Here is a 27,630-nt window from a genome sequence, read left to right as displayed (position 1 = left end):
AACGCAATGAAGCCAACATTTTTAGAATGGCATTTGTTTGAATTTCAGGTGCTTCATTATACTACACATATAAAGTATTCCTGTCAATAACTTAAGTCTTCAGATTTACACAAATGAATTCTGAAGACATCTTACTTGTAGTATAGGCCAGTTTTATAAAATGTTTGTTACTTGTTTTAGATGGTTAGTGGTTTCATTAATGATGTTCTAGAGTAAAGATTTCCAAGAATAAATTGAAACTGGCAAAATTGACCATAATTAGTATTTCTAAGAAATAAGAATATAGTTTATGGGCAAAGATACATAAAGACTTAAATTTGACCAACTAATTTCAAAGTTATAAGATAACAGTATTAAATCCAAGAAGAAATTAACTATAAGTGGAAAAACAGACATGTACAGTTAATTTACTATTTTTGTTATGTTTAGTAACAATTTGAAGGGCAGTATTTTAAAATAAATCTGCCTTAGCTCTAAAGCACATTGCTTTATTGGTTTATTCTGTACTCATCAGATGAATCAACCATAAACTTAGTCAACTGCACAAAATCAAATATATGCTGTACAATGTCTTTGTCAGCTCTTACTAAATGAACTTTTCTCTGAGGTTTTCTGTACATTGTTCTAGTTAGAGTTTTTAGGCCATTCTTTTAATGTCTAAAATAGGGAAAACTACATTTCCCATTCTGCTAAAAGTCAAAATTGAGTCCCCTGAATCTTCAAATCCAACAAATGCCATGAAATGGAATGTGGCACTGCTACAGTCAGAAAAAGTGTATTTGGTGGGCAGGGACCTATTTTATATGCGGAGGCATGGCTGGAGAGAGAGACACACAAAAAAAGTATGTGAAACTAAATACTATGAACTAAAGCAATTGATAGATTATAAATTAGGAAAGAAATGTTTGTTAAAATTCCGTAGAAACTATAAAATATGTCTATATTAAGCATATACTGTTAAGTGCATCATGGAAGGATAAATACAACTCAGTGAAAATGATTAACACAGAATAAAAATGCTCTCATGAAAGACCAGTTGGTGGTGTATCTGGAAAAACACGCAACTCACAATGGTAAGGTCAATGCATAGATTTCTTAGAATACAGTTGAGAAAGTATAATAAAATCATATTGAGCAAATTCAGTAAACCACATGGTCCAAGTTCTGTCAGACAGAACAGCCAAGCATCATATGCTGAATGTCACAGAACTTAAAAGTTTTTCAAAAAGCCAGATAAAGAAATTTGCATGCAGAGATTGAAATAATTACACTATTTAGGACCTTAACTAGGAATGAAAACTCTAGAAGAGCTATAGAAAAGTATAATTTTGTATACAGGACTCTGTTTATTTTCCTGTAAGTATAAAATCAAGAGAGAAAGAAAGAACATGTATTGCTTGACTTATCAACAGTATCAAAACAAACACCAGAAACATATGACTACAATGAAAGAAAAACCAGCAGCATTCAGCTGCAGGGACTGGCCTCCATTTTCAGGTCTAGTAGCTTCACAGCAGCTACCTGTGTAGATAAGAATCATTACAGAAAATCAAGAGTGTGAAAAAGAAGTAAATTTGAGATAGAAATTAAAAAGCTGACACAAACATGAAAAATAAAGCATCAAAAGGGAAAAAGTTACAATGGGAAAGAAAAAAGAGAAATGTAATGAATTTAATATTTACATTGTGGCAATCACTTGAAAGACATTATTCTAATAAAAACATCAAATGATTAAATTTTACTTGGAATGGTAACCATTGAAGTGCTCCGGACAAATTTGGATAATAAAGTACTCAAACTATGTACCTTAACAGTGGCAACATGTGGTTCTCCACAGCCACTGAAGTGCTAAACTATTTGGTCTAACTTGAAAACAATTTATTTAAGCACTTAATCTGAAGCATGAGACCAACTCTCATTTCACCTTGTGATTCAAAACTAGTCAGCCAAGCCCAACCTCAGTAGAATCTTTCACGCATCTTTTATGCTGGAGGTACCTGGAACTCAGGAAACTACAATGCAGTATCTATCAGAAAAGGCGACTATTTGAAGCAACAACACCAGCCCATTGGCTGGAAGAAGAAAACGTAAAAAAAGTCAGTAATTGCATAAAAAGAAGGTTCCAATCACACATGGAGATAAAGGAGAGAGAAATTTCTTTAGCTGTTTCTTCTTCCTAAAATGTTTATCTTGTTCCTGAAAAATCATAGGAGTCCAGAATGGACCACTGTCAAAACTGGCATCAATAATATGAAAAAACACATGACCACTGCAATTAGCACAGGCAGCTGGGTATTTACATATTAACTTTAATACTAGCGTGGGAACAAAACACAGTTGCTTTTCAAAACTTGCAACTTCTTAGAAATTAAAGTCCTCACAGTATGTCTGGATGCAATCCAGTGCAAATGAAGTTTGCATACATTTTTTTTTCTACTAATATTTATATTTCAAGTTCACTTTTTGGCATATAAGACAGTCAGATTTATGCAATACAGTACATGTTTAAACATCTTAATGCTCTTGACTGAATATTATTTTTTTGTCAGCTACAGCTAATTATACGGACAGTGACTAATATTAGTGTTAGGCTACTGTTTCGAAGGAGACTTCAAAAGGAATTGAAATGTGGAAAATACTGTGTAGCAGGAACAATAACCTTGGTTACATCTTGATTTACTCACTTTAAAAAGTGAACTTCACTGAGCTATAATGGACATAGATGAAAACTGATAAGCCCCATTTTTAATTTAAACTGTATTATATTGGTCCCTTATAAATTTAAGATTTAAAAGAATTTATTTAAGGTTAAAATCACTGTAGAAGATGGTTTGTGACATCTTAGCAGAAATATATTGGAGTATGCCTCTTATTCTAGAGAGCTGAAGAGAAACGCAAGTGGTAGATAAATCATTCTCTCTTGCCGTGTAATCAAGATGCAGTATTTATGTGCTATGCAAAGTCAAAGGATTTTTAGGGTTTAGGATTTGAGTCTTCCAGGGTTTTTTGCAACACACCTCAAATTTTGCTTAAATCACAGAACTGTTGCTTTGTGAATATGTTCTGGTAGGAAACATTCTTTGGGACATGGATGCATTATCCTCTTATAACATGAATGTCCCTCTTCTTGCACAAATATACATCTCAGTGTAGGTAACTATTAAGTAGAAAAGACAGTAATATAAAAAGACTAAGAGCTATTATTAACTTTACCCCACCCTCACACATAGCTCTACTGTGGTGCTTTCAATGATACACATTTAAAAAGAAATTATTATTGCTTAAGATGTTCAAAATTCACAAACATTTCTTTTTATTAAGACTTAAATAGTTGGTCCTTATATTCCAAGCAAAAAAAACCAAAACAACAAACCCACCAAACTTTGACACATCGAACTTCCAAAGTTATCTGAATGACAGCTTAAAAATATTTTTAGAGACTATATCTAACAATTTAATCTTTTATCTGGCATTTTGGGTTTTCTTTAATTATAAAGAAATATAATGTTTGCAATTACTTACAATAAATATTCTAGGCAAGCAAGAGTACCATACTTATAAACTGGGGCCTAGCGCTTCAGTATTTCAACATCTGTGAGGATTTTATTTTTTCTCATAGCATTCAAAAAGATAAGCAAGCTTAAATTCACAAGTTAAAAAATAAAAAAAAAAAATTGCTTTTCAAGCATAAATTCTGGGAATACAGAGTAATTCCCTGACAATTATTTGTTTTTTCTAGCATTCTACTGTATTTCTAATATTCAGCAGTAGTTAATTCCTGTGTCAGCTGTACTATAAGAACTGCATTTTATAAAAAATATTATTTATTTGGTATATGAACATCTGTCTGATGATACTGATAGAGTCTTTTTCTCCTTCTTTTTCTGAGAGTTCTATGATTTTTTTGTTAGCGACTTCTATCCCTTTTTATGTGAAAATTGTCTTTGCAGGGAATGGAGCAAACAGCTGTTTTCAGCCTACAGCAAGAACATGCCCTGTCAGTTACAACAATGCTCATCTCCAGGATTTGATGAGAAATGGCTCTCACACAGCAAATTCTAGAACTGGTATGCAAAACCAAAACAAACAGGCTTTGTGGGGGCTGTCATCTTTCTGAAGTTTTGGATATTAATTTATCTGACTGGTGGGATTCCTACCAGCTCCTGTTCTCAAAGCATGACACCACATGACATTTGAATGTGGTGTCAAAGCATGACACACATTCAATCTCTCTCTTCAGAACTTCAGAAAATAAAAAAAGTCTTCCTCCAATACAGGAGTACATGTTGAAGACTTTACTTTATATTTTTAACTTAGAATTATGATCTGAACAAAAGCAGACAAAAGTCTTAATTTTCAAGTTCTAATTTTGGAATAAAAATATCCTATAGCCTATGATAAAATATTGCAGGTAACTTCACAAGAATAATGCTGCAGCTCTTCCTTGCCTTGGGAATATGATCAGAGCTACAAGGAGACTAACATCCTCAAAGCTTTCCTTTTTGACTACCGCATTTTGTTCTTCATTTTAGATGTAACTAAAAACCTAACTAGTCAAAGCTATAGAGATAGACTAAGGAAACCTGTAAAGCACAAAATTGTTCAAAAGAGGCACCCATTATGGCCTTTATATTTCTGATCCTTGCAATGGAGGGTTTTTTTGCCTTTGGAAAGACCTTCAAACTCCTTCTGTGTTTTAATTTTCTTTCCTGGTTTAAATTTATTGTTTCTATATAAGCTGGTGCAAGGATCAAGGGGCAAAAAGTTACAACTACTCTTTCCAAAATTATTTTGATTGTTAAAAGTGTGTAAATTTCTAATTTAATATTTTTCTTATTGAGCTACTAAGAGTTTTACTTCTATCCTCAGATACCTATTTTAAAAAGGATTACAAGAACGTATTATTTTTGAAGCCTCTGTTCTCTGGCCAATTTAGTGAAATTGTCAACTGCATTCAAAAGTTACCAGAAGGCACAAACTGATGGATGTTTGTGCTGGTATACATACACATCTACATGGACAGGCAGTGTGGTCACAAGCCATAGGCTGAAAATCAGGACAAAATGTTTTTCCTGAAGAATCAGTATATAATTCAATTATTTTTCTGGAGACTTAAACAGGTGATTTAAAAGCCACAATGAATTTTAGTCTTAGCTCAGGTAACTACTGGCAGCCTTTTTCTTTGGAAATAAGACCACAAAAGAAGCTTACTGCAAATCCCCACAGTTCTCCCCATTTAACTTTTAATGATGCAATATAACATTTCCTAGAACTAAGAGTAAGTACTAGAAGTCAACTGCTGAAACTACCCCACAGCTAACTCTTCCTCAATGTGTGGACCTTTTCCAAAATAACACACTGTACCTGGAAAGGGCTTCTCTTCATCTGAGCTGGATAAGCAGACTGTGAGGTGGAACTGAAAACTGGCTGAAAGGCTAGGCCCAGAGGATGCTGATCAATGCTGTCATATCTAGTTGGAGTCCAGTGACCCCAGAGGTCAATACTGGGTCCAATCCTGTTCAACATCATCAGTGATTTGGATGATGGTGAAAATCTGCTGACGACAGAGATCTCAGAGGAGTGGCCGATACACCACGTGGTTCATAGTAACCAGGTAACTCATGGTACAACAGGTAACCTCATGAAATTCAACAAGTGCAAAATCCTGCTCCTGAGAAGGAACAACCCTTGTCACCAGTATATGGCTGGGGGCTACCCAGCTGGAAAGCAGCTTTGCAGAAAAGGCATCAAGTTGAACACCAAGTTGAACACAAGCCAGCTATGTGCTCCTGCAGCAAGGAAGGCTAATGGTAATGGCAGCTGAGGCCTTGGTTGTGCAAGCACACTTTTATGTGATACCCTGACCTTGAGGTTTGGCTGTAATCAGGTAAAATCTAATTTCAAACAGATTTGAAATTATCTGAAACCGAAGGAAAGTGCTTCAAAAGACACAAGAACTATTCAGATTGAAATTTTATTCATTGTTACGGTAGGTCAACAAACATTATGCACTTTTGTGGTAGGGTACAGAAAAAGAATGAAGAAGGCTGCTTTTTGGCTTCTCATAGCTGATGCATGCCCAGAATCAAGTCAGACCTTTGGAGAAAAGGGAGGTTATGCCTCCCTTCAGAGCTAGGGATACTATGTCCCAGGGAGTCTCTTGCAGCCCGTGGGTCAGGGTTGAAGGGATGGGAGAGACAAGGAGAGGACCTGCAGCAGGAGAGTCTGCTGTTTGGCAGCAAGTTGTGACAGGAACAATAACCTACTCCAGATACACAGATGGGATCATACAGAATTTATTTCTATCCCAAAAAAGTCAATGAATTGCTTGGCTGAGAGAAAAATCAAATGACTCACCCTGAGAGAAAATTGTGGGCATCAGGAAAACATACTTACATTTTTCTGTACTTAGTCATTTTCAGTTTCTGGATGAAAAAGTTCATCACCCTAGCTTCTGTTCTAATAAAACACTGTCTGTATAGTTCAAAACCCCTGTTTTGTCTATGCAATACATCATAAAATATATATATATACAGATTTAAATACATATATACACATATACCTGAAGCACTGATAAGAACTATTTTTATTTTTCATTTACTTTGACACCACTGAAGATCCTAATGCTGCATTTTTGTAATACCTACTTATAAAAATAGTATTTAGGATGAAGAGTAACATCTTTGCTAGTAGTGATGATGAGAGAAAAGACCATGTGTTAGATTGTTCCTCTTTGCTTATCGCTATGTGATTTTAAGCATTGGTAAGAGTCATGCATAATAAAAAAAAAGTAAATGAGATGCACAAATAGTTCGTCTCTTTTTTTTTTTTTTTCCAGTGATGTTAATAAAAGAATACTCTGAGAATTCATGCAGCTTTGGAAGCTAAAGTACCCCCAAACAACCAATATCACAAAGTGAGAAAAATAAGTCCAAGGGAGTCTTATTATAGCAGAATGCTTTTCTCATTTTCCCACTATTGCACCAAGTTACTAATGTATAATGAACAAGAAAAAACTTGCGATTAAACACAACTTGCAGGCATTAATATGGCCTTCCAGAGACACAGCACTGACTGGATAAAAGTCTTTTGGAAGACGGCACCTGTATAAATCTTTCGCCTCTAATTTCTGACCATTTTTCTAACATTTGCAGAAAGTAACTTCTTTTAACGCCTTTTATGTCATCTTCTTTTAAGATTCACTTAATATAAAACTGCAGATGTGTTTTTAGTTTGCAATAGTAATGGTTCAGAATGACAGATTTGGACAATTTTGTACCAGCTGCACAGTACAAAGACAGGTATCTGTCTCTGCCCTGCTAAGGAGCAAATGGAACCATACAAATGGGCTGTAGTGTTGGCTCTGGGAGCTGATGGACTTTTGTTGCTCTTGGTGGCACCTAGTCAGAGGATTTCTTATGGCTGCAGAGGTTAGTCTATGCTGTTTTAACACTTAGAAAGAGCTAAAAGCTAAGGCAAACATCTCCTTTCAGATTTTTTTTTTTTTTCCTTACAGGACTAGAAGCAGCTTAACACTATATATTTTCTAAAATACCACAAATCAGTACTGAAAATCTGGTAAAGACTTCACTCAGAGGCAATCACTGTGTTGAGTTGCACCTGCCTGCAAGTACTGCCCACTAGGATCCATAGTGAGATTTTGGAATACATAAAACACTACATTTAAGACTATGCCACTTTTTCTTCAAAGCATGATTGTTAAATACATGCTCATATGCCTAAGTAAAAAGTGAAATACAAAGATGGAATTGTGTCCTGGGTTTACCAGTAGCTGTTTTGCTCCTTCTTAGTAACTGGTGCAAGCTCTATCTTTTGACTTCCAGCCTGGGCAGAGAGCTGATAACACCGATTGTTTTTAATTGTTGCTAAGTAATGTTTATTCTGGCCAAGGACTTTTGTGAGTCTCATGCTCTGCCAGGGACAAGGGGAGGCTGGGAGGAAGCAGAGACAGGACACCTGACCTAAGCTAGACAAAGAGGTATTCCATACCACAGCACATCATGCCCAGGGAGGTAACTGGGAGTTACCCGGAAGGGCATGGTCTCACTTTGGGGTGGGGGGTCGAACTCGTTCGGCGGTGGTATCGTATTCTCTTCTCTTGTTATTTTCTTTGATCAATATTAACATTGGTGGTAGCAGTAGTGATTTGTGTTACACCTTAGTTACTGGGCTGTTCTTATCTCAACCCATGGGAGTTACATTCTCTCGATTCTCCTCCCCATCCCTCCGGGAGCGGGGAGGGTCGGGCGGGGGGTGGGGGGGAGGAAAGAAAGAGGGAGAAAGAGAAAAAAGGAGGGGGAAAGTGAGTGAACGAGCTTTTGTGGTTGGGTTTAAACCACGACAAATTGTTCACTCAAAAAAGTGGAAAGCAAAATTATATATACGTAGATATAATACACAGTCATGTGTGTCTATAAACACATATACACATACATGAATATACATACATTTATTTAAGGCTGTTTCAAGACCGTGGCTTGTTTAGCATTTCTCAAAGTCAGTTTCAAGGTTCCATTGGTAAACCCTTCAGTAAACCAGGAAACGTGCATTAGAAGGATTACAAATTTGGGAAGCTAATAACAAATTTGTGGGATTCAGTTAATGGACACTGTGTTAAAGGCCTAGGAACAGAAATTACAAAATCAAGTAGATCTATAGTTGGAGTCTGCTAAGGCTAACCATGTGAAAATTTAAAGGAATGTCTGTCTCATTTATATATCTCACTGATGCCAGACAGCAATTTTCAGTCTCAAGCTCCTTCCTAGACCTAAGATTGCTGATGGAAGATCATCACATTGTGTTATTACAGAATTTGACTGCCAGCCAGGAGCTGGTACACGCGTACTTCCCTAGCAAGAAGAAGTTGTGGATTTGGTGCCCAGGTAAGCAGAGTTTTGGCTTCCAGTCCCTACCCTTAGGGATTACTACTTTTGCCTTATATCCAATGGCTCTTGAAAACATAAGCTCCTTCTGCAGCAATTAGAGCCAGTTTTATTTCTTGTAATAACTCCCATTTCCCTCGTAAGCACATATTGATGGAAAACAAATGTACCCTTGCCTCCATTCTCTCTCTAGTTCTCTAATAAATTTAATTAGCATCCACATATTTTCACCAGAATAGTATCCTATATTTCAACAATCCCCAAATTGCCTCGGCATAAGTAATATCCATGAGATTGCATACACAGGTTCTACAGGTATCTTGTTTTTTAAATTACATTTAGAGCAAGACAGAAACGGTTAAGCTGAAGTGTCACAGATCTGGGCACATAGATAAGAAAACCTTTGGGTTTTCTAGTAATTACATGAATAATCAGGAAAGGTATCTCAGTCATCAGAATCTGCTAAGTGAGCACAAGATAGGTGATGCAGATTTGACTCAAAAGTCACATTTCATTCCTGTAGCCTATGTCTTTATTAGGACCTCGTTGTAGATGTCTAGCTGCAAATACCTAAGGCTCAAAGCAGAGAAACAGTGCATCTTCCAAGTTGACTGACGCCAGAAAGTATTCCCCTCAAAGCTGAGCATTTTATAAGCATTATCTGTCAAGTTTTGAAAGAGTAGGCTCATACATTTGCAACGTTATATATATGTATTATACTCCAATAATAATATAATACCATTTCAAAACAAGATAAACATACTAACTCATGAATATGAACATTAATGTTCCACTGATTCTAAGTGTCTTTTGACATTAAAAATTGCTTACAGAATGTGCTTATAATGGGAATTTCACACTCTTTTCAGTCTTTGCAAAAATAGTTGTCAAGGAAACTAATTAGGTCCACAATCACAATTACAATAAATATTCATATTAAAAAGTCCTGATATTAAATAGTGTAACAAGCTTCTTACAAGTACTTGAGGTTACGGGAGAGCACTGAAAGGAAAAAGCCCCTAAATATCTATAAACCTGTGTTCAGATAAAAATATTCTGTCTTCTGAAACTAAACTAACTAAGCTGCTTTTTACTTGAATGTCTAGAGACCACTTCCCTTATCATTTACAAAGGCATATCATGCTGCTCACAGTTACAGCAGCTGTGGCAATTATGTGGAATATTTCAAATAATTATAACAGGTTCAAGTTAGATTGCATGGCTTACCCCTTCCATTTACCTAAATAGGCTTTTATTTATTCTTCTGCTTGACAAATATTTTTATTTCCTTTGGACAACAGTCTTTCCTACATTTCTTTTGCCCTTTTATTTTTCTGAACGATGGCAATCACGAGGCACTGTGTTTAATCTGTTTTTAAAGCAATCTGTTTAAAAACAAGCACAAAGGGCCTACTGAGGCCCTGAATTTCAATCAAAATGCAAATCACCTCTCACTACTGCAATTCAAGTGCCTAAACCAAATATCTGTGCTAGAACTGGATCTGAACCTATTATTAAATTACAAATGCCTATTCCTTTCTATAAATGCAAGTCACAATGCTTCCAATATCAGCAAATTGTCGCAGAGACCTCAAGATAACTTCCCTAAAAATATATTTGAAGAAAACTTTCAATAGACAGAAAAAAAAAGTGTTATTTCAAACTTTTTTGATGACAAAGTAGTCTTTGACTCAAACTCATCACCACTTTACTAAGATCAATTCTTGTCAGATGTTCAAATACAAGTACAGGTAGAGATACAGTCTACATTTTAATATGTGACCACTATAATTATTTGGCATGATCTTAATTTGATTCTAATACTGCAACAGTTTAATATATAGCATACAGAAAGCACTATGTTAGAGGACCTAGCACCTGATTTTAAAATGGTAATGACGACACTGATCTAATCTGGAATTCATTATTAAAGATACCAGCTCATAATTTAGATAAAATGTTTGAAATATCTTCCTCATAATATATGTTTTATAAAAATTAAACCAACCTGTAATGTAAGAGAAATTGCCATCATATTTTAGGCTTATTCTGAATGAAATAATTTTGCACTGTTGCACCAAAACATAATTTTATGTTGGGCAGCATTAAAACTTGATAAACTGGTTACTATAGCACACTCACTCTTAAGTACTAAGCAGTTTTCCTTAAAAAAAAATCCAAAATTTCTTATTTACACACTTAAAATTGTGAACAACATTTCTGAAAATTTGAATGCTTGTAAATTGGCCTAATAGGAGGCTGCATGCTTACCGTGTTAGGGTGAATCAATAAGACGGTATCCAAACAAGACTATTTGAAGTCTTAACCTCATCAGACCGTAAAATAACTACCTTTATTACATGTGAATATATAAACATATATATCTTGAAGCACATGCAGAGACAGGATTGAAATCAAGAATTCTAGCAACTAAGTTTCTTACAGTAGACAAATTGCAACTTGTCTACTGTAAATACAGTATATACTGTATATACAGTAAATACTGTATTCTTTATTACCTGTCATCAACTGGGTTGAATATTCAGTGTTCTATATTTACAAATGACTTTATTACTAAGACAAAAGTAAGAAAGAGGGTCCCATTCAAGGGTTTTGAATCAAGTCTTTGCTGATAGAGTATGGTGTCTCAGGCTTTGTCAGTTAGTTAGACTTCAGTTACCTTATGTTCACCTACATATATTTGTGTACTATGAGTAGCTAACAGTTTATAGACAGAAAACACTCCAAAATTAACTTACCTGTAATAATGTTAGGCTTTGGTGGCATACTGAATTCATACAATGTTGGTTCAGAATAACCCAGTCTGTTGGCAGCTGTAATTTGTACTTCGTAACCCATGGTCCACTGAAGATGCTCTAAGATGATGTGGTCTCTACTACCCTGCACTTTTTTCTCTAGCCACTGGTCTTCCTTATCTTTCTGTGAATATACAAATATTAGTTTAAATACTCAAAATCAAGAATATTATAAGTATTATTTGTACAATACACATAAACTATGTGTCTACATGATGCAAAAAAATACGGAGTTTCATTTACACAGGTTATGAAGATTCAAATAATCTAATTTTGGCGTTCTGAATAATCAGGCTTTTGGTCTTTTGATAATTTCGACCACTCCAAGTCATGTTTCCATAATGTGGATTTAGGGATTTTGCAGGCAATCCCTTTAAACCTTTTGGCTTCAATTTATACATTGCTGAAATACTGATGTTTATCTTGGGGAACAGCAGGGTAATCATTTACTAATGCTGCTAGGAGTAAATTCTGTAAAAGGTTTACTTTATATAGATGCTTTGATTACATTTTGATCAGTGTTCTTTAAGAGAAACTTGCCATTAAATCCAAACTTGAACTGTTCATGAATGCAAGATCATACAGTAGTTATATAACGAAAATATACATTAACTGTAGCAGGATGTGGTACTATAGTAATAGTTTGCAAACTAGGTTGTATGCGACAGTATAAACACAACTAAGTATGCAGTCCTATCTCTACACTGCTGAGACACATGCAAATCATTAAGATGGTGCTCTAGAGAAAAAAAAAGTTTAAATTCAGATAATTAACTGTACAAAGAAAACAAATGAGGACTTCAGTTGCAATCTTAACTCTGGCATTTCATAAATTTGGAGCACTTACCTTTGCAGTTGCTCCTTTAAGTGCATAATACATTTACTTATTCTTTATACAAATGAGAACCACTGTCAAACACAAAAGCCTTCTTGTTCAAAGGAGTATCACTAACAGCGAGTAAAAATCTGTGTAGACCTATTCTTACCAAACACTGAGGTACGATAAAGTGGCAAAAACTATGGCTGAGAGCCATACTTCCAACCCATACAACAATACAGGCCAGTCACTGGATAAAAACTTTAAAGCAAAAACACCCCTTGAAGTACAGGGAGCATAACTTTTTGATGCAGACTACTATGCTTCGCAGCAGCTTAAATTTAGGGTCCTTGCTAAAGCACTTTGCTCTTGTCTAATAGAAGTATCAAACAAAATTGCATCTAAATCAGACAGTTCAGAGCCCAGTCATGCTCCTTGTACCTGTTTGTCCCAAGTCTGGAGAAAATAGAGTGACAGACCAAACTCCCTTATGAGCACTGCTGAAATAACTTATTAGCTATCAGCACTGAGTGTGATGGTTTCTCCACACTGACTTCATCTTTTCTTAAACTCTGTCTTGCTGCTTTTGCACTGGCATTTATACTGACATGACAGTACTGGGAATGACTAAAATAAGGTAAAACATCGTTCCAGGAATGTTTGCAGCAAGGTGAAAGTGTCTACTTGGTTAAGCAGTATTAAAAAAAAAAAAAAAAAGGTCAGGAGATGCCAACTTTCTTGAAAGCTGGCAGGAAAATATTTTAAGAAGTCTTTTCAGAAGACAATATGATAGTTTAAAGCAGTGACTTCACAAGAATTAATTACATCATGTTGATGCCTTATAGGTCTGTGCAATATAGGACAAATAGTGAACAAAGCACAAAATGGCTGATAATGTACATAATCTTAAAATGCACAGAAAGTCCAAGGATCTGGAAAGGTAAAGTCCCAGGTAAAGTGGAACATAGAGATAAAAAAAAAACAAAAAACAAAAAACAAAACCAAAACCCCTCCCCAAAATTTCCACAATGATTTATACGAATACAGCTTAAAATCCACTGTGCAGCACCAGCACCTCATCATGTGTGCCCAACCAAATTTAACAGCACTAAAAGCAGGAGCAATCAACGGGTAGCTTGAGCTGGTCCCCACTAAAATTACAGTTATCATGAGAAATGTGGTTGGGTGGTCACCTTCATTGGATGGGATGCTTGTCTAGGGAATCCCCACCACTGCTTTTCCCACCTGATTACTGGGGAACAGTTTTCCCTCATCTTTCTCTCTCTCCTCCTGTTCTACCCTAAGGTAATTTTGAAGTCACTGTATGCCATCAGCTTCAGGCTTCACCAGGGAAGCTTTGTAAAACTGTCTTCACCATCTTTGTGTAAGACCAGGAATCAGTTTGAAGCTGCTGCTCATAAAAATTGCATAGTACCTACTTCTCTGTAATACAGACCAAGAAGTGAAGCTTCTAATGAAGTGATTATAATAACTACTGCCCATAATATAAACGAAGTGATGTTAGGAAAGCAGTATTTGACAGAATGAAACATGATTTCCAGAAAAACAAAACAATCGCCCTAAACCAGGCTATAAAACTGCTGTATCTTAAAGGCTGTTCCTCTTCCAGTTAAAAAAACCCAACAAAATGGACAAACAACAACAAACTCTGTATGAAAATTAAATATGAGGGAACTAACTATTAGTAAGACATAGGCTGTTATGAAAAACAAAGAAGGAAAAGACACTGATGTATAGCTTGTTTTCTAATGTGCTCTTTAAATAGGCAAGTAAAAACACTGGTCCAGGTGCTAGTAATGAGGCTGGCAAGAGTTACAGGAAAGCTAATTAAATACAACCAATGGGGAAGATAGAAGAGAAACAGTCAACAGATAATTAAGAACTTTAAATAGCATCCATTCATTCTGATTAAACCACACACAAAAAAAATCATCATGCTCTTTTGTTGTAGGACGGTCTTCAATTTAGTCAAATCGCTTTTTCAATTGTAAGCTTAAGTAGATATGGATTTAAGGTCCAAGTAAAAGCTATCTTCTTCAGCAACCTGTTAAGTTTATCGTTACTGCTTAAACTGTACATTTATCTTTCAACAATACACACAAAGAGTGATGTTTTAGACTGTAATATTGTACTTTAGTCAAAACACTAGATGAAAATCAGGTTTCAAAATATATTCAGGATATATCCAAAATCATTTAACTTACTTAAGTTACAGACACCAATTAAATTCCATATACTGCATTCATACATTATGTCCAAGCAATTTATTTTCTTCTTTTTAATTATAAATACTTAGAGGCATTGTTACCTAAACAGGAAGCTCAACCCATGAAACTGCATTGTACCTTGCGTTGCGTATTATACTACCCTCTCTTCTTTACAATTACTTTTCTTTTATGCCAGCTGCACTCACTGGACTAAAAGTCGTTTAAGAAGGTCAGTTAAGATTTTGGGACCAGTGATATCAGAATAACTGCTGTTTATGTCCCCAGGCTACTCTCAAAAACTCTACCAATTTTTTCTCAATTGATTTGAAGCTAGCAATCTTCTTTGGTTACCTTATGAAAATCATACCATATGACAGGTTTAGCACTTGGACAATGCCAGAACAACCATCGAAGAGTTACATTATAGGAAAAATCAGGAAATGTGAAAAAAGCTATTGAAAATTAGGAAAGGGCCTTTCCTTTTTGGAACACTGAAACATGTTGTGCAATTAACTTCTCAAAGATTGCTTATTTCTGTTAAACACAGTCATCAATAGCTTCTATTTAACAAGCCTAAATATCTGATGTTACATTCCCAGTATCTTTTAGACTCTTGATGTGGACATGTACATCTGCTATTGCATTCTGGACCTTTTACTGGGTCTAGTCAGGTAAAAGTAGTATAATTTTCCTAAAAGAACACAAAGAAGTTATTAGAAAATGCACACTTTTGAATTAAATTATTTCCTTTTACCAGCTCTATAGTTACTTCTTCAAATCAGTAATTTCTAAACATAGTAAATCAGGAAAGGAAGGTTATTTTAGCTAGAAAGGTGTGTTTTCTAAACTTGCCGGTTTTAATGAGAGCACACCAAACAGACTGTAGCTGATCAAAGGCCAAAAAAATCTGCACAATGGCTGTTAAAGAACTGATATGTACACTGAAACTCATGAAAGTCCTAACAATTTGAAATGATTTAGCTTTTTTAAGCGGAACCTTGGAATCTAGGAAGACAGAAAGTATGAAACATGAACAGATAATTGATTTAATTTCAAATTAATATGGAACATTGGAGTATAGCTTTCTAACTCTAGGATGCTATCTATCAATACAGATTCATTTAGAAAAGATTATTAATTTGCTGCTCAAACAACCCTTAATTATGTAACTTCAGTGTCTGCTAATTTAATGCACTTCTGAGAGGTGAACATGAACGTTCCTCATTTACCACGTAACAAAACAGAGAATACAGTTTTCTTATTAGAATGAACTCTCCGTTACACCTTTAGAAAGAACAGGGTGCTTTTGTTTCTTTTTATCTTTTATTTTATAATCTTGCATTAGCAACCTAGTCACAAAACATACTATCCTATATCTTCTTTTTGTAGTATGCAAACCATTTTTTCACATTTCAAATCTTATCAACAGTCTTGGCTATATTAAAAGCAGATATTACTAAGCATCTGAAATACTTACACTTCTGTATTTGACAATATATTCCAAAATGGGGGCACCTCCATCATCTTGTTTAGTTATGCTAAGTTTAAAACTCTTGCCACTTTCTGGTTGCCCATGAATTGAAGGGGGACTTGGCTCCCCTAAAACAAGGTAAAAAAAAAGTAGATGATAATAACAATTCAGCAAAAGGTAAGTCTTAAATTACATCTGGGAACTTGTCCACAATGTTATTAATCAAAATCTTTAAAATCAACATCGTACTTCCAAGCACTGCAGAACAACCTTAATAAGTGTGTTAAATATTTTGCTTAGAGTATGTTCTAATGTAGACTAATTATCATACAAAAGGAAACAAAATTATGGGAAGTATGAAAGAAGTACTTGTTTAAGACCTTTAATCTTTCGACATTTTCAGATGTAATTTACTTCAGGAATGATTTAGCCATTAATTCAGCTAGGCTGGCAAGTTGCTACTCACACTGAAGTTTGCAGGTAATACTAACTTACAGAAAAGCACCCTTAATATCAAGCATGAGTTCTAGTCCTGTATGGAAGGTTGTAATATAGATGTAAGGTAAATTAACTCTTCAATAAATTTGCTGAGGCAAAATTATATACTTTCAGAGTACTCTGTATTAACAAGAATTTTAAAGAATAAGATTACCAAAAGCAAAACCAACTTCTTCTGCAATGTAAGGATAAATATAACCTTAATGGAAGGGTTAATAGCCAGTTTAAGGCACTTAGCTAATTTAAATTCACAGACTAATTATCATTTCTATACACAATGTCTTTTATAAAGTCTAATCAGATCCTAAATGAAAGTGTGTTGTTATACTTGTGTCTTATCTTCAAAATATCTGTAAATTTACATCTACATAGAAAGATACGGTTCTTTTAGAAATATTTATAGTAATTGTGTAAATGAGTGTAAATGAGAAAAAGTGCTTAATTTAATATGCTTCATGGTTTGTGATCCTAAATATAAACCACAAATTTGTCTAAGTCTCAAAATTATAGATAATGGGATAAATTTTCTAATTTAAGTTCATTCATACTACTTGCGAGGGGGGGGGGGGATAAGAGGACAAAACCATGATTTCTGAGAAACAATGTAAAGACTGATGTTATGCACTTAGGAGTAGCATGTAAATATAAAATATGTTATCCACAGTGAATAATAATTTAAATTATTAGCTGATCTGGCGATAAAATATTCTATTTACATTTTCATTTAACAGCTCAAGTATTACTCACGGACAGGTAAGGTCTGAAAGATCTCGATTTTACTATACTCTCCTTGCCCTTTTCCATTTACAGCGGCTACTTTGATTTCATATGTCGTATTTGGTTCCAAATTGCTGAGAACAACCATTGCTAAAGGAAAGGGAAGAAAAAATATGGGAACAAAATTTGATGAAGCAATATATTAAAAAAGTCTAGCAATTTCATAATTTGCTTGTTTCACTTGCAACTTAATGAGTCCCATTTTTCACAATCGAGAGGTACCAAACTTAGCTTTCTTGTTAATAGCTAAGAGTACCTTTTTTTTTCATTTGCATAAAATCACTGCTGTGACTGAGGAAGTTATGCATCTGAAGGAATTTACTGTCAGTGTTACAGAAGCTATAGGCAACAATTAAGGACCTTGATGGGGATTGATATTTGATGTTCAGATTGTGAGCACAGGAGACATGAATCTGGCAAAAAATTATCAGTTTTCATTCTTCTAGTTGGCAATAGGCATCTGATGCACATTCCAGCCACCTTTACACAGTTCACAGCTTGCCATTTTTCCCTTATGCACAGCAGTATCAACTGTCCTTGGACCACACTATTAAATGCATCTCCACATAGACTAGTGGTGAATTACTGGTGTTATGCTTTGCCAGTTCAACAATCTATTCAAGACCTAAAATGACAGATGGCTATGATGACTGAAGGAAGAGTTCTTAATTATCTACTGAGGATCTGAAAGTGAATTAGGCCTGTTTGTACATACTTAAGAGGAAGTCTATGGAAATACATATTAAATTATAGGCAAATTAAAGTGTCTGAACTTAGGACTTGCCTTCAGAAACCAAGACTGAATCCCTGGCAGAAATGTTTCACACGGCCTGAACTTATCTCTATGATTCTACTTGAATAAGCAGAAAGCAGCAGAAAACAGTGGAAAAAGCCTGCTAAAAAGCATATCATACAGCATTAATATTGTTTCTCTAGTGTACAGTAAGAAGTCTAGAAACAAAATCCAGAAAAAGGATGTTGGATCCTTTATGTGAATGCAGTATTATATATTACCACAGTACTGTATATGACAAATATTGATATTGAATAAGCACTTGGAAACTTCAATCCACAGAGTTTTTGGACCATTACCCTGCCTTTCCAAAAAAGCTTCCTTTTATTGTCTCTACAGCAATTGCCTGCTTGATGTTTGCCAGCTCTGTGATGAGCTCTCCAGATGTCAGATTCACAATAGGGAATGGACATAAATTGGATGGACTTTACTTCAGAAAAGCACATCAGTATTTGTCTTGCCCAAAAAAGCAGGGCTGTATTATCTTACAAAAGGATAAAGAATTGTGATGTCTTGAGAAAGAGCCTATAGTCTCCTTCTCAGTCTCTAGGGAGCCCACTTTTTTTTAACACAGAGAAATATTTTAATAGTTGCTTTAGGCTTGGTTTTCAAGTTATATATAATGAAAGTGCAATTATTTTTGTCAGTACTCTGTTATTCTTTTGAGTCCAGATTTATTAGAATTTCAATTTCTTTAGTTTTGGCACCAGACTGACAGAGGTCCCATTAAATGTGAAGCTAAATGGATTTAATGAATTTTGGAAAAACAGTAACTTTTACAATTCACACTCTATTATGAACATTTTGCATGAATTTGCCATTGAAACATAACTGCTTTCTTGTAAACAAAACAGTAGAACTACGTCTTCCAGCATATTTTATCTTTACCATATTTCCATGAGATTTAAAAATATAAAACTATGAAGTATAACCATGTAATGAAAAACTAAAGTACCATCAAGAGAGTAAGAATAGAATTTGGAGGATTATTATATATAACATCCAGTTATGGCGAGATGAAACTTAAAACCTAAATCAAGCAGTAGCAGTGTTTGACTTGCCTTTCAGCCATGATTACCTTTCCAAGGCTGAATAACTTCACTGAAAATAAACCTTAAGGCATACTAAAACCTAGTGTTACTGTAAATGTTTTTAAAATCTGAATAATATAAATGCATGACTATGAGTCTACACTTAACAAAACACGAATGCGTTAACTACAGAAAATCCAAGGATCTGATTCTATAAACACTTAAGTGACTCCTGGGGCCTATCTAAATGAATAAAATTACGTCTACATGCAGTATTTAAAGAATCACTGTTCATTTTAGAATCCCCTGCACAGCACTGTGTGTAAATACAGTAACTCTGACAAACACATTTATGGAAGTAACCGAACGAAATCTGATAGGAAAATACGTCCTGAAAAACTGGAACCACTTGTTATCAGTGATGGTATTATGTGAATAAATTTTATACATTTGAAAAAAATCACAACTATCTACTCCTGAAAATCAAAGAACCATTCTTGATCAGAATACTTCAGACATTCCAGTTGTAAAAGATATCTAGATTAAGAGTAAGAAACTACAGTATGTAACAAAAGTGCAGGGCTTAAAAGTAATCTAAAAGTAGTGAAACTTTCACTGTTTGGTAAGTGTTTTACATTTTTAAAACATGATCAGAATGGAAGAAAACAGTGCCACGATTTTGGTTTTTCTTTAAGGTATGTATCTGTCATATAAGTATAAAATCAACGTATTCATGTTTGCATATATAAACAGAACTCCTCTTGCAAGAGTCCACAGCTCACACTCCTAGCCAAAATAGATATTTTGTTTACAGTTTTCAATGCTACTGACATAATTAGGTGTAAAAATTCTGGTAATATTCTAAAAGAAATACAGGATTTACAGAATATGAATGTTGAAAAAACTGTTCCACTGCATACCATATGTGTAAATTATGCCATCGGTATATTCATTGGCAAATATCATCCCAGAGATAATGAAACTGAAATTCCTTTTAGTCTTTCAGATTTGATTTTTTTTTCAGGTTTTTTTCTACCTGTCCTATCTACCTGTTTCTGTTTTTCTATTTTCTCCCTAATCACAGGATCTGCACACTTTAACTGAAGAATTCAGTTTTGTAGACAAATTGGTTATGCTGGGATTATTCACACAGTGACTCGTTACATTGAGGAGTAAACTTCAAAGAGGCAAAACCAGATGATGATACTCTTGTGAACTTTACAGGTACTGTTGGGCTCAATTAGCATGTTGCACAATAACTCAGACCTTAGTATTTTCCATTTATAAGAGTACAGACAGGCTTCAAGTCACATGGTACCCTTGAAGGAAACCATGACACAAGAAGTTACGAGTTATATTGGTTTTGGTTTACTGTACTGTATAGAGAGTTAAAACAAAATTATACTTTTTAACAGGGTATGCAAGGAATATTGTGGGTGATTATTTTATTTTATAGACTAGAATTTAAAAAGAAACACAACAACCAAAAAGAATTAAACCTTACTGAACAGCAAAATTCAGTTTAACTTATTCTGTGGCAAGAATCCTAAAATTTAAGCAACATTAAAAATACATCTTTTACTATACAAATTCTTCTAATTTGCAAGCAAATCTAAAACATTAAAGGAGAAACACAGTACAGAAAAAAAAAAAGCCTGTAAAAATACATTAGATGGGTAGACAAAAATGCAGGACTCCATCCTATTTCAAACAGAGTGTAAGCATTTCTGTTAGAAAAGTTGATTATTGCAGAATTTTAACTGCTATCAAGATGAACTGGAGGAAAACAACATCTGACGTAAGATTTGCTGTGAAATGAATTGTACCATAATCCAAGTGAGTAAAAACAAAACCAGAAATCCCCAGCTGCATTTCTGGTCTAGGGTTAGATCGTTTATATTACCTGATTGCAGTAGAATGAGCTGGAAAATCTCTAGAATATTTTTTTTTTTTTTTTTCTCCAAAGGAAAGCTACCTCAGATCTCTTCTAAGGACTGCAATATATTACATATACCACCACCAAATCAAGAAAAGTTAAGGCAGCCAACAGCAGTTACATTAATCCCAGAGTAGAACTTATATGAGGTTAATTAACAGAAATATATCAATACATTCTTCTCATTGGAGATCTATCTGTTGCATACAACAACGTTATTTCAGTACCAAATGCAATCCCTTGAGGATGCCAGATCTAACTAAAGGAGGCATAAATTTATTTAGAAACAAAGTAGCTGAGACATATCATTGCTGAAATATCACCTTAGTCGTGACAGACAGTGACAGCAGTGTGAAATTTCTGTCAAAGATGCATTACAAGTTTTAGGATTTTTTTTTTTCTATTTCTTTCATAGAATCATAGAATGGTTAGGGTTGGAAAGGACCTCAAGATCATCTAGTTCCAACCCCCCTGCCATGGACAGGGACACCTCACACTAAACCATCCAACACAAGGCTTCATCCAACCTGGCCTTGAACACCGCCAGGGATGGAGCACTCACAACCTCCCTGGGCAACCCATTCCAGTGCCTCACCACCCTAACAGGAAAGAATTTCCTCCTTATATCCAATCTAAACTTCCCCTGTTTAAGTTTTAACCCATTACCCCTTGTCCTGTCACTACAGTCCCTGACAAAGAGTCCCTCCCCAGCATCCCTACAGGCCCCGTTCAGGTACTGGAAGGCTGCTATGAGGTCCCCATGCAGCCTTCTCTTCTCCAGGCTGAACAGCCCCAACTTCCTCAGCCTGTCTTCATATGGAAGGTGCTCCAGTCCCCTGATCATCCTCGTGGCCCTCCTCTGGACTTGTTCCAGCAGTTCCATGTCCTTTTTATGTTGAGGACACCAGAACTGCACACAATACTCCAGGTGAGGTCTCATAAGAGCAGAGTAGAGGGGCAGGATCACCTCCTTGGACCTGCTGGTCACGCTCCTTTTGATGCAGCCCAGGATACGGTTGGCTTTCTGGGCTGCGAGCGCACACTGCTGGCTCATGTTCATTTTCTCATCGACCAGCACCCCCAAGTCCTTCTCTGCAGGGCCACTCTGAATCTCTTCTTTGCCCAGTCTGTAGCTGTGCCTGGGATTGCTCCGACCCAGGTGTAGGACCCTGCACTTGTCGTGGTTGAACTTCATAAGGTTGGCATCAGCCCACCTCACAAGCGTGTCAAGGTCCCTCTGGATGGCATCCCTTCCCTCCAGCATATCAACCGGACCACATAGCTTGGTGTCATCGGCAAACTTGCTGAGGGCGCACTCAATCCCACTGTCCATGTCAGCGACGAAGATGTTAAACAAGACCGGTTCCAACACCGATCCCTGAGGGACACCACTCGTTACCGGTCTCCAGCCAGACATCGAGCCATTGACCACAACTCTTTGTGTGCGGCCATCCAGCCAGTTCTTTATCCACCGAGTGGTCCATCCATCAAATTGATATCTCTCCAATTTAGAGACAAGGATGTCGTGTGGAACAGTGTCAAACGCTTTGCACAAGTCCAGGTAGATGACGTCAACTGCTTTACCCTTATCCATCAATTCTGTAGCCCCATCATAGAAGGCCACCAAATTGGTCAGGCAGGATTTCCCCTTAGTGAAGCCATGCTGGCTGTCACCAAGCACCTTGTTGTTTTTCATGTGCCTTAGCATGCCTTCCAGGAGAATGTGCTCCAAGATTTTACCAGGCACAGAGGTGAGACTGACTGGTCTGTAATTCGCTGGGTCTTCCATTTTCCCCTTCTTGAAAATGGGGGTTATATTTCCCTTTTTCCAGTAAAGTTTTTCCCTTTCCCTGTAGTCTGAATCTCTACGACCACGTACTGAATGTAGACTAAATACGGTGCAGGTTAGTTAGCAGAGTGTTTTGATTCAGCAGCATTTTGCTGCACTTTTTACTCATTATTTTACTACTCGCAGGAAAAAACTGAGTCCACTGGTAATACTGGAATCTCTTTCAGAGGAAAAAATGAACAGCATTTTCATGAAGCCTAACGAGCTTTCTCTTTGTGATGACTCGTTCTTTTAAGGACAGAAAAAAAGACATGGAAAGAGAGCAGCGAGGAACTTATGGCATTATGGTATTGAGGTTCTGTACAAATGTCTCAGACTTCTGTCAATGTCACACAATCTGAGGAACTTCTCCCAAAACCTCTGTCTGCATGGGATGAGCAACACTGTTTTGTTTACTCTGTATGCTTACACAGTAGGAGGAAGAGTATAAAACCTCTTTTTCTAGATTCTGTGTGCTCACAGGAGTGTTGACAAAATTAAGTTAGAAACTGCCACAGCAGAGAAATACAGGGCGGGGGGGATGAAGACAGGGAAAGGGACAGGGAAGAAGATTTTGCTCCAAACAGGCAAAACTGTTTATTCACATGCAGAAACAGTCACACTTCCTCAGTTCCACCTCCCTGCCTTGTCCAAATAAAGATTAATTTCATAAACACTGATTCAAGCATCTGGCTATAAGTCAGAATTCAACTAACAAATACATGAATGTTAATAATGAAAATAATTCAAGTTGCACATTATATGAAAAAACATAATGATAGCAAATCCTACTGCCAGTGAAATCACTAGCATAACTTGCATAAATATATATGGAGACAACATCAAGCCTTAAGTAATTCCCTAAACCGTATACATAGAAATAAAAGTAGCCATTCTAAAAATTACAGACAAAGGCTTTATCTGGAATTTCCATAATTCTTTGCACTATAATGTAATTGTTGCTTTATCTTGGAATAAAATTTGTATTTGCTTAATTAACTGTGACTATAAACAATTACCTGTGAATAAAGATATACAGTGTGGTAGATCAGGTATAATTAATATAATGTTCACTAACATGAATAATTTCCATATAAAATACTTTTCAGTAGTTCATATAAAAAATGCACTTGGCAAAATTCTCATTGATATTTTGTGTTCAGCCCCCAATTCACAATTTCCCTGTAAGCTCCTTTTCTCCATATATTTAATTTTTATGTTTACTGGGTAGGATTCTGGGATGTCTGGATAGAAAATGAATCAGACGTAGCATTTTTATTTAAATAAAGCAAGTAAGAAAAGATTAAATAATCAATAGCACAATCATAGTTCCAAAATGTGAAGTGCTATAAATTAATGAAAATAAAGCAAGAAAGAGTGTAATCCAATGTCCTTAGAAAAGAACAAATTTTTGGATTGACAACACAGTTTACAACATATTGAACCAGCATGAATCCAGAAGATTGGTTTTGTCATTTAAGACACCTGTAACAATGAACAGGTTTTCTTTAGAAGTTAATTTTCTAATTTATTTATTTAAAAAGGACATGTATTTAATCTAAATCACAGAATAGCACACAGTATTAACAAAAAACAAACAAACAAACAAACAAAAACAAAACAAAAAAGAACAAAAAAATATCCTAGAAGAAATATTCCTGGAACAAAAGCAATTTACTGAGATGGATCACTGCATCAGTAAACAGTTCCCATAACTTTATTTAAAATAGAAACATACTTGAATGCACTACATATCAAGTAATTTATTTACACATACTAGTGTTAAGAAAAATAAAAAACTATTGTCTGTAATATTTTAGGCTAAAGGCTAACAAAAGATACTTGTAATTCCATTGATAAAAGAGCCCATATTATCATATCTTCTTAATTTTGTTATACCAATTTGACAATAACATAGAATATTTAATGAACAAATTCTGCCATCTGTACTGATTAACAAGGTGCCTGGTGACAGCCAGTATGGCTTCACTAAGGGGAAATCCTGCCTAACCAATTTGGTGGCCTTCTATGATGGGGCTACAGAACTGATGGACAGGGGTAGAGCGGTTGACATCATCTACCTGGACTTGTGCAAAGTGTTCGACACTGTCCCACACGACATCCTTGTCTCTAAATTGGAGAGACATCAATTTGATAGGTGGACCACTCAGTGGATAAAGAACTGGCCGGAGGGCCGCACAGAGAGTTGTGATCAATGGCTCAATGTCCAGCTGTAGACCAGTAACGAGTGGTGTCCCTCAGGGATCGGTGTTGGAACCGGTCTTGTTTAACATCTTTGTCGCTGACATGGACAGTGGGATTGAGTATGCCCTCAGCAAGTTTGCCGATGACACCAAGCTGTGTGGTCCGGTTGATACGCTGCAGGGAAGAGATGCCATCCAGAGGGACCTCGACCCGCTTGTGAGGTGGGCTGATGGCAACCTGATGAAGTTTAACCATGCCAAGTGCAAGGTCCTACACCTGGGTCAGAGCAATCCCAGGCACACTACAGGTTGGGCAGAGTAGAGATTCAGAGCAGCCCTGCAGAGGACTTGGGGGTGCTGGTCAATGAGAAAATGAACATGAGCCGGCTGCAGTGTGTGCTTGCAGCCCAGAAAACCAACCGTACCTTGGGCTCCATCAAAAGGAGCGTGACCAGCAGGTCAAAGAGGTGATCCTGCCCCTCTACTCTGCTCTTGTGAGACCTCACCTGGAGTATTGTGTGCAGTTCTGGTGTCCTCAACATAAAAAGGACATGGAACTGTTGGAACAGTTCTGGAGGAGGGCCACAAGGATGATCAGGGGACTGGAGCACCTCCTGTATGAAGACAGGCTGAGAAAGTTGGGACTGTTCAGCCTGGAGAAGAGAAGGCTGCGTGGAGACCTCATAGCAGCCTTCCAGTACCTGAAGGGGGCCTATAGGGATGCTGGGGAGGGACTCTTCGTCAGGGACTGTAGCGACAGGACAAGGGGTAACGGGTTAAAACTTAAACAGGGGAAGTTTAGATTGGATATAAGGAAGAAATTCTTTCCTGTTAGGGTGGTGAGGGACTGGAATAGGTTGCCCAGGGAGGTTGTGAGTGCTCCATCCCTGGCAGTGTTCAAGGCCAGGTTGGACGAAGCCTTGGGTGGTATGGTTTAGTGTGAGATGTCCCTGCCCCATGGAAGGGGGGCTGGAACCAGATGACCTTGAGGTCCTTTCCAACCCTAACTGTTCTATGATTCTATGATTATCCTCTTGTCCTGTAATAATTCTTTGCATCTAGGATCTAACTGTGGTAGACAGATTTTGGTTCTTATTCTTGTTAAAAGTGGTGTTATTTTTAATGCTAATCTTTTTAGCACACTTTTAACAAAAGCAATCTTCCGTATTTCAAAAAATTGCCAAAATTCCTAGGATATGTGAGGTATCACTACTAATTTCAACTTACTGGTGTTCTTTCCCATACAGAAACCTTCTAACTAGGCTAAAATGGAAATACATAAAGAGCTTTAAAACCACACAGTTTAAAGACATTTCAAAACCAAATGCTCTTATAATAACCTAATCTTTAATATGTCAGGCATCCTCAAGGTACACAGTAGACCTTAATTTTATTTATTAAATAATAATACATTATTTTAGAACAAGCTTTACTTTTTGCACACATCGCATTGTGTGCGTGTGTCAGTATTTATTTGATGATAAATTAAACAACTGCCATTATCCTAAGCTAGTTAAATGATTACTGGTTCAAATATCTTTTTATTACACACACACACACACACACACACAAAAAGGGAAAACTTTAAAGAAAATGCCTTTGAAGTCCAATAAAATAATGACAGCAGTTTACTTTTAACAAGTGCATATTCTTCCTACAGTCAGCAAGATCTGAAGAGCTACAACATTTTTATTAGCTTAATACTTTGCAACACATTTAAGTTGTTTCATGTTATGTACTAATTTTCTTACTCATCATGCAATTATCTAGTTTTCTTACAGTATTACAAAACTGCACCATGTTACAGATACAACTAAGTGGTGGCCTTTCTCAAACAGATAGACCCAACGTACCTAAGAAAATCACTCTCTCTTTACTTATTACTACAAATTTATCAGTACTCTTACAAAGTTCCAAGACACCAAGAATTCAGGCATTCTTAATGCTAAACCTGCATATGCTAAACTCTGTATATCTGCAGAGCCCAAAGGAACAAAAATTTCTAATATTGTGTTCAGGGAAGTAGAGCTATTACACAAAGTAATAGAGATATATTAGGCAAATTAATATATGTTAGCAAGTGTTGCATCTCAATTGAGACTGCTATTTAAAATTTCAAGACTTTGAATTTTATTATAATTCTGTGCACTAACAGTAATAAACAGAATATATTTATATCTACCTTTTTATCAGTTTTACCTATGTACAGAGAATTATGTACTATAACATACCACTGAATTCATTATTAGAAATTAAATACATTATTTTCTCTTTCTAAGCTACTTATTTTACTTGGTCAATTTTATGCTCCAAACAAATCACTTAGTC

The 27,630-nt window shown here is 36.0% G+C and overlaps 1 protein-coding gene across 1 annotated transcript in view; it reads right to left on the bottom strand.

The window, feature by feature from the left end:
- The window catches only part of NCAM2 (neural cell adhesion molecule 2), a 124,245-nt gene that overhangs the window by 23,261 nt on the left and 73,354 nt on the right, over positions 1-27,630 (bottom strand). The window contains exons 13-15 of the mRNA XM_065677124.1: positions 17,481-17,600; positions 16,242-16,363; positions 11,663-11,843 (exon numbers count right to left, since the gene is read on the bottom strand). Of these exons, the coding sequence (XP_065533196.1) occupies positions 11,663-11,843; positions 16,242-16,363; positions 17,481-17,600 (423 nt within the window). The remainder of the gene's footprint in view (positions 1-11,662; positions 11,844-16,241; positions 16,364-17,480; positions 17,601-27,630) is intronic.

The sequence above is a fragment of the Lathamus discolor genome, chromosome 4, assembly GCF_037157495.1.
Source record: "Lathamus discolor isolate bLatDis1 chromosome 4, bLatDis1.hap1, whole genome shotgun sequence".
In the NCBI taxonomy this organism is placed as follows: Eukaryota; Metazoa; Chordata; class Aves; order Psittaciformes; family Psittacidae; genus Lathamus; species Lathamus discolor.
This window is presented reverse-complemented; position numbering and strand designations above follow the sequence as displayed.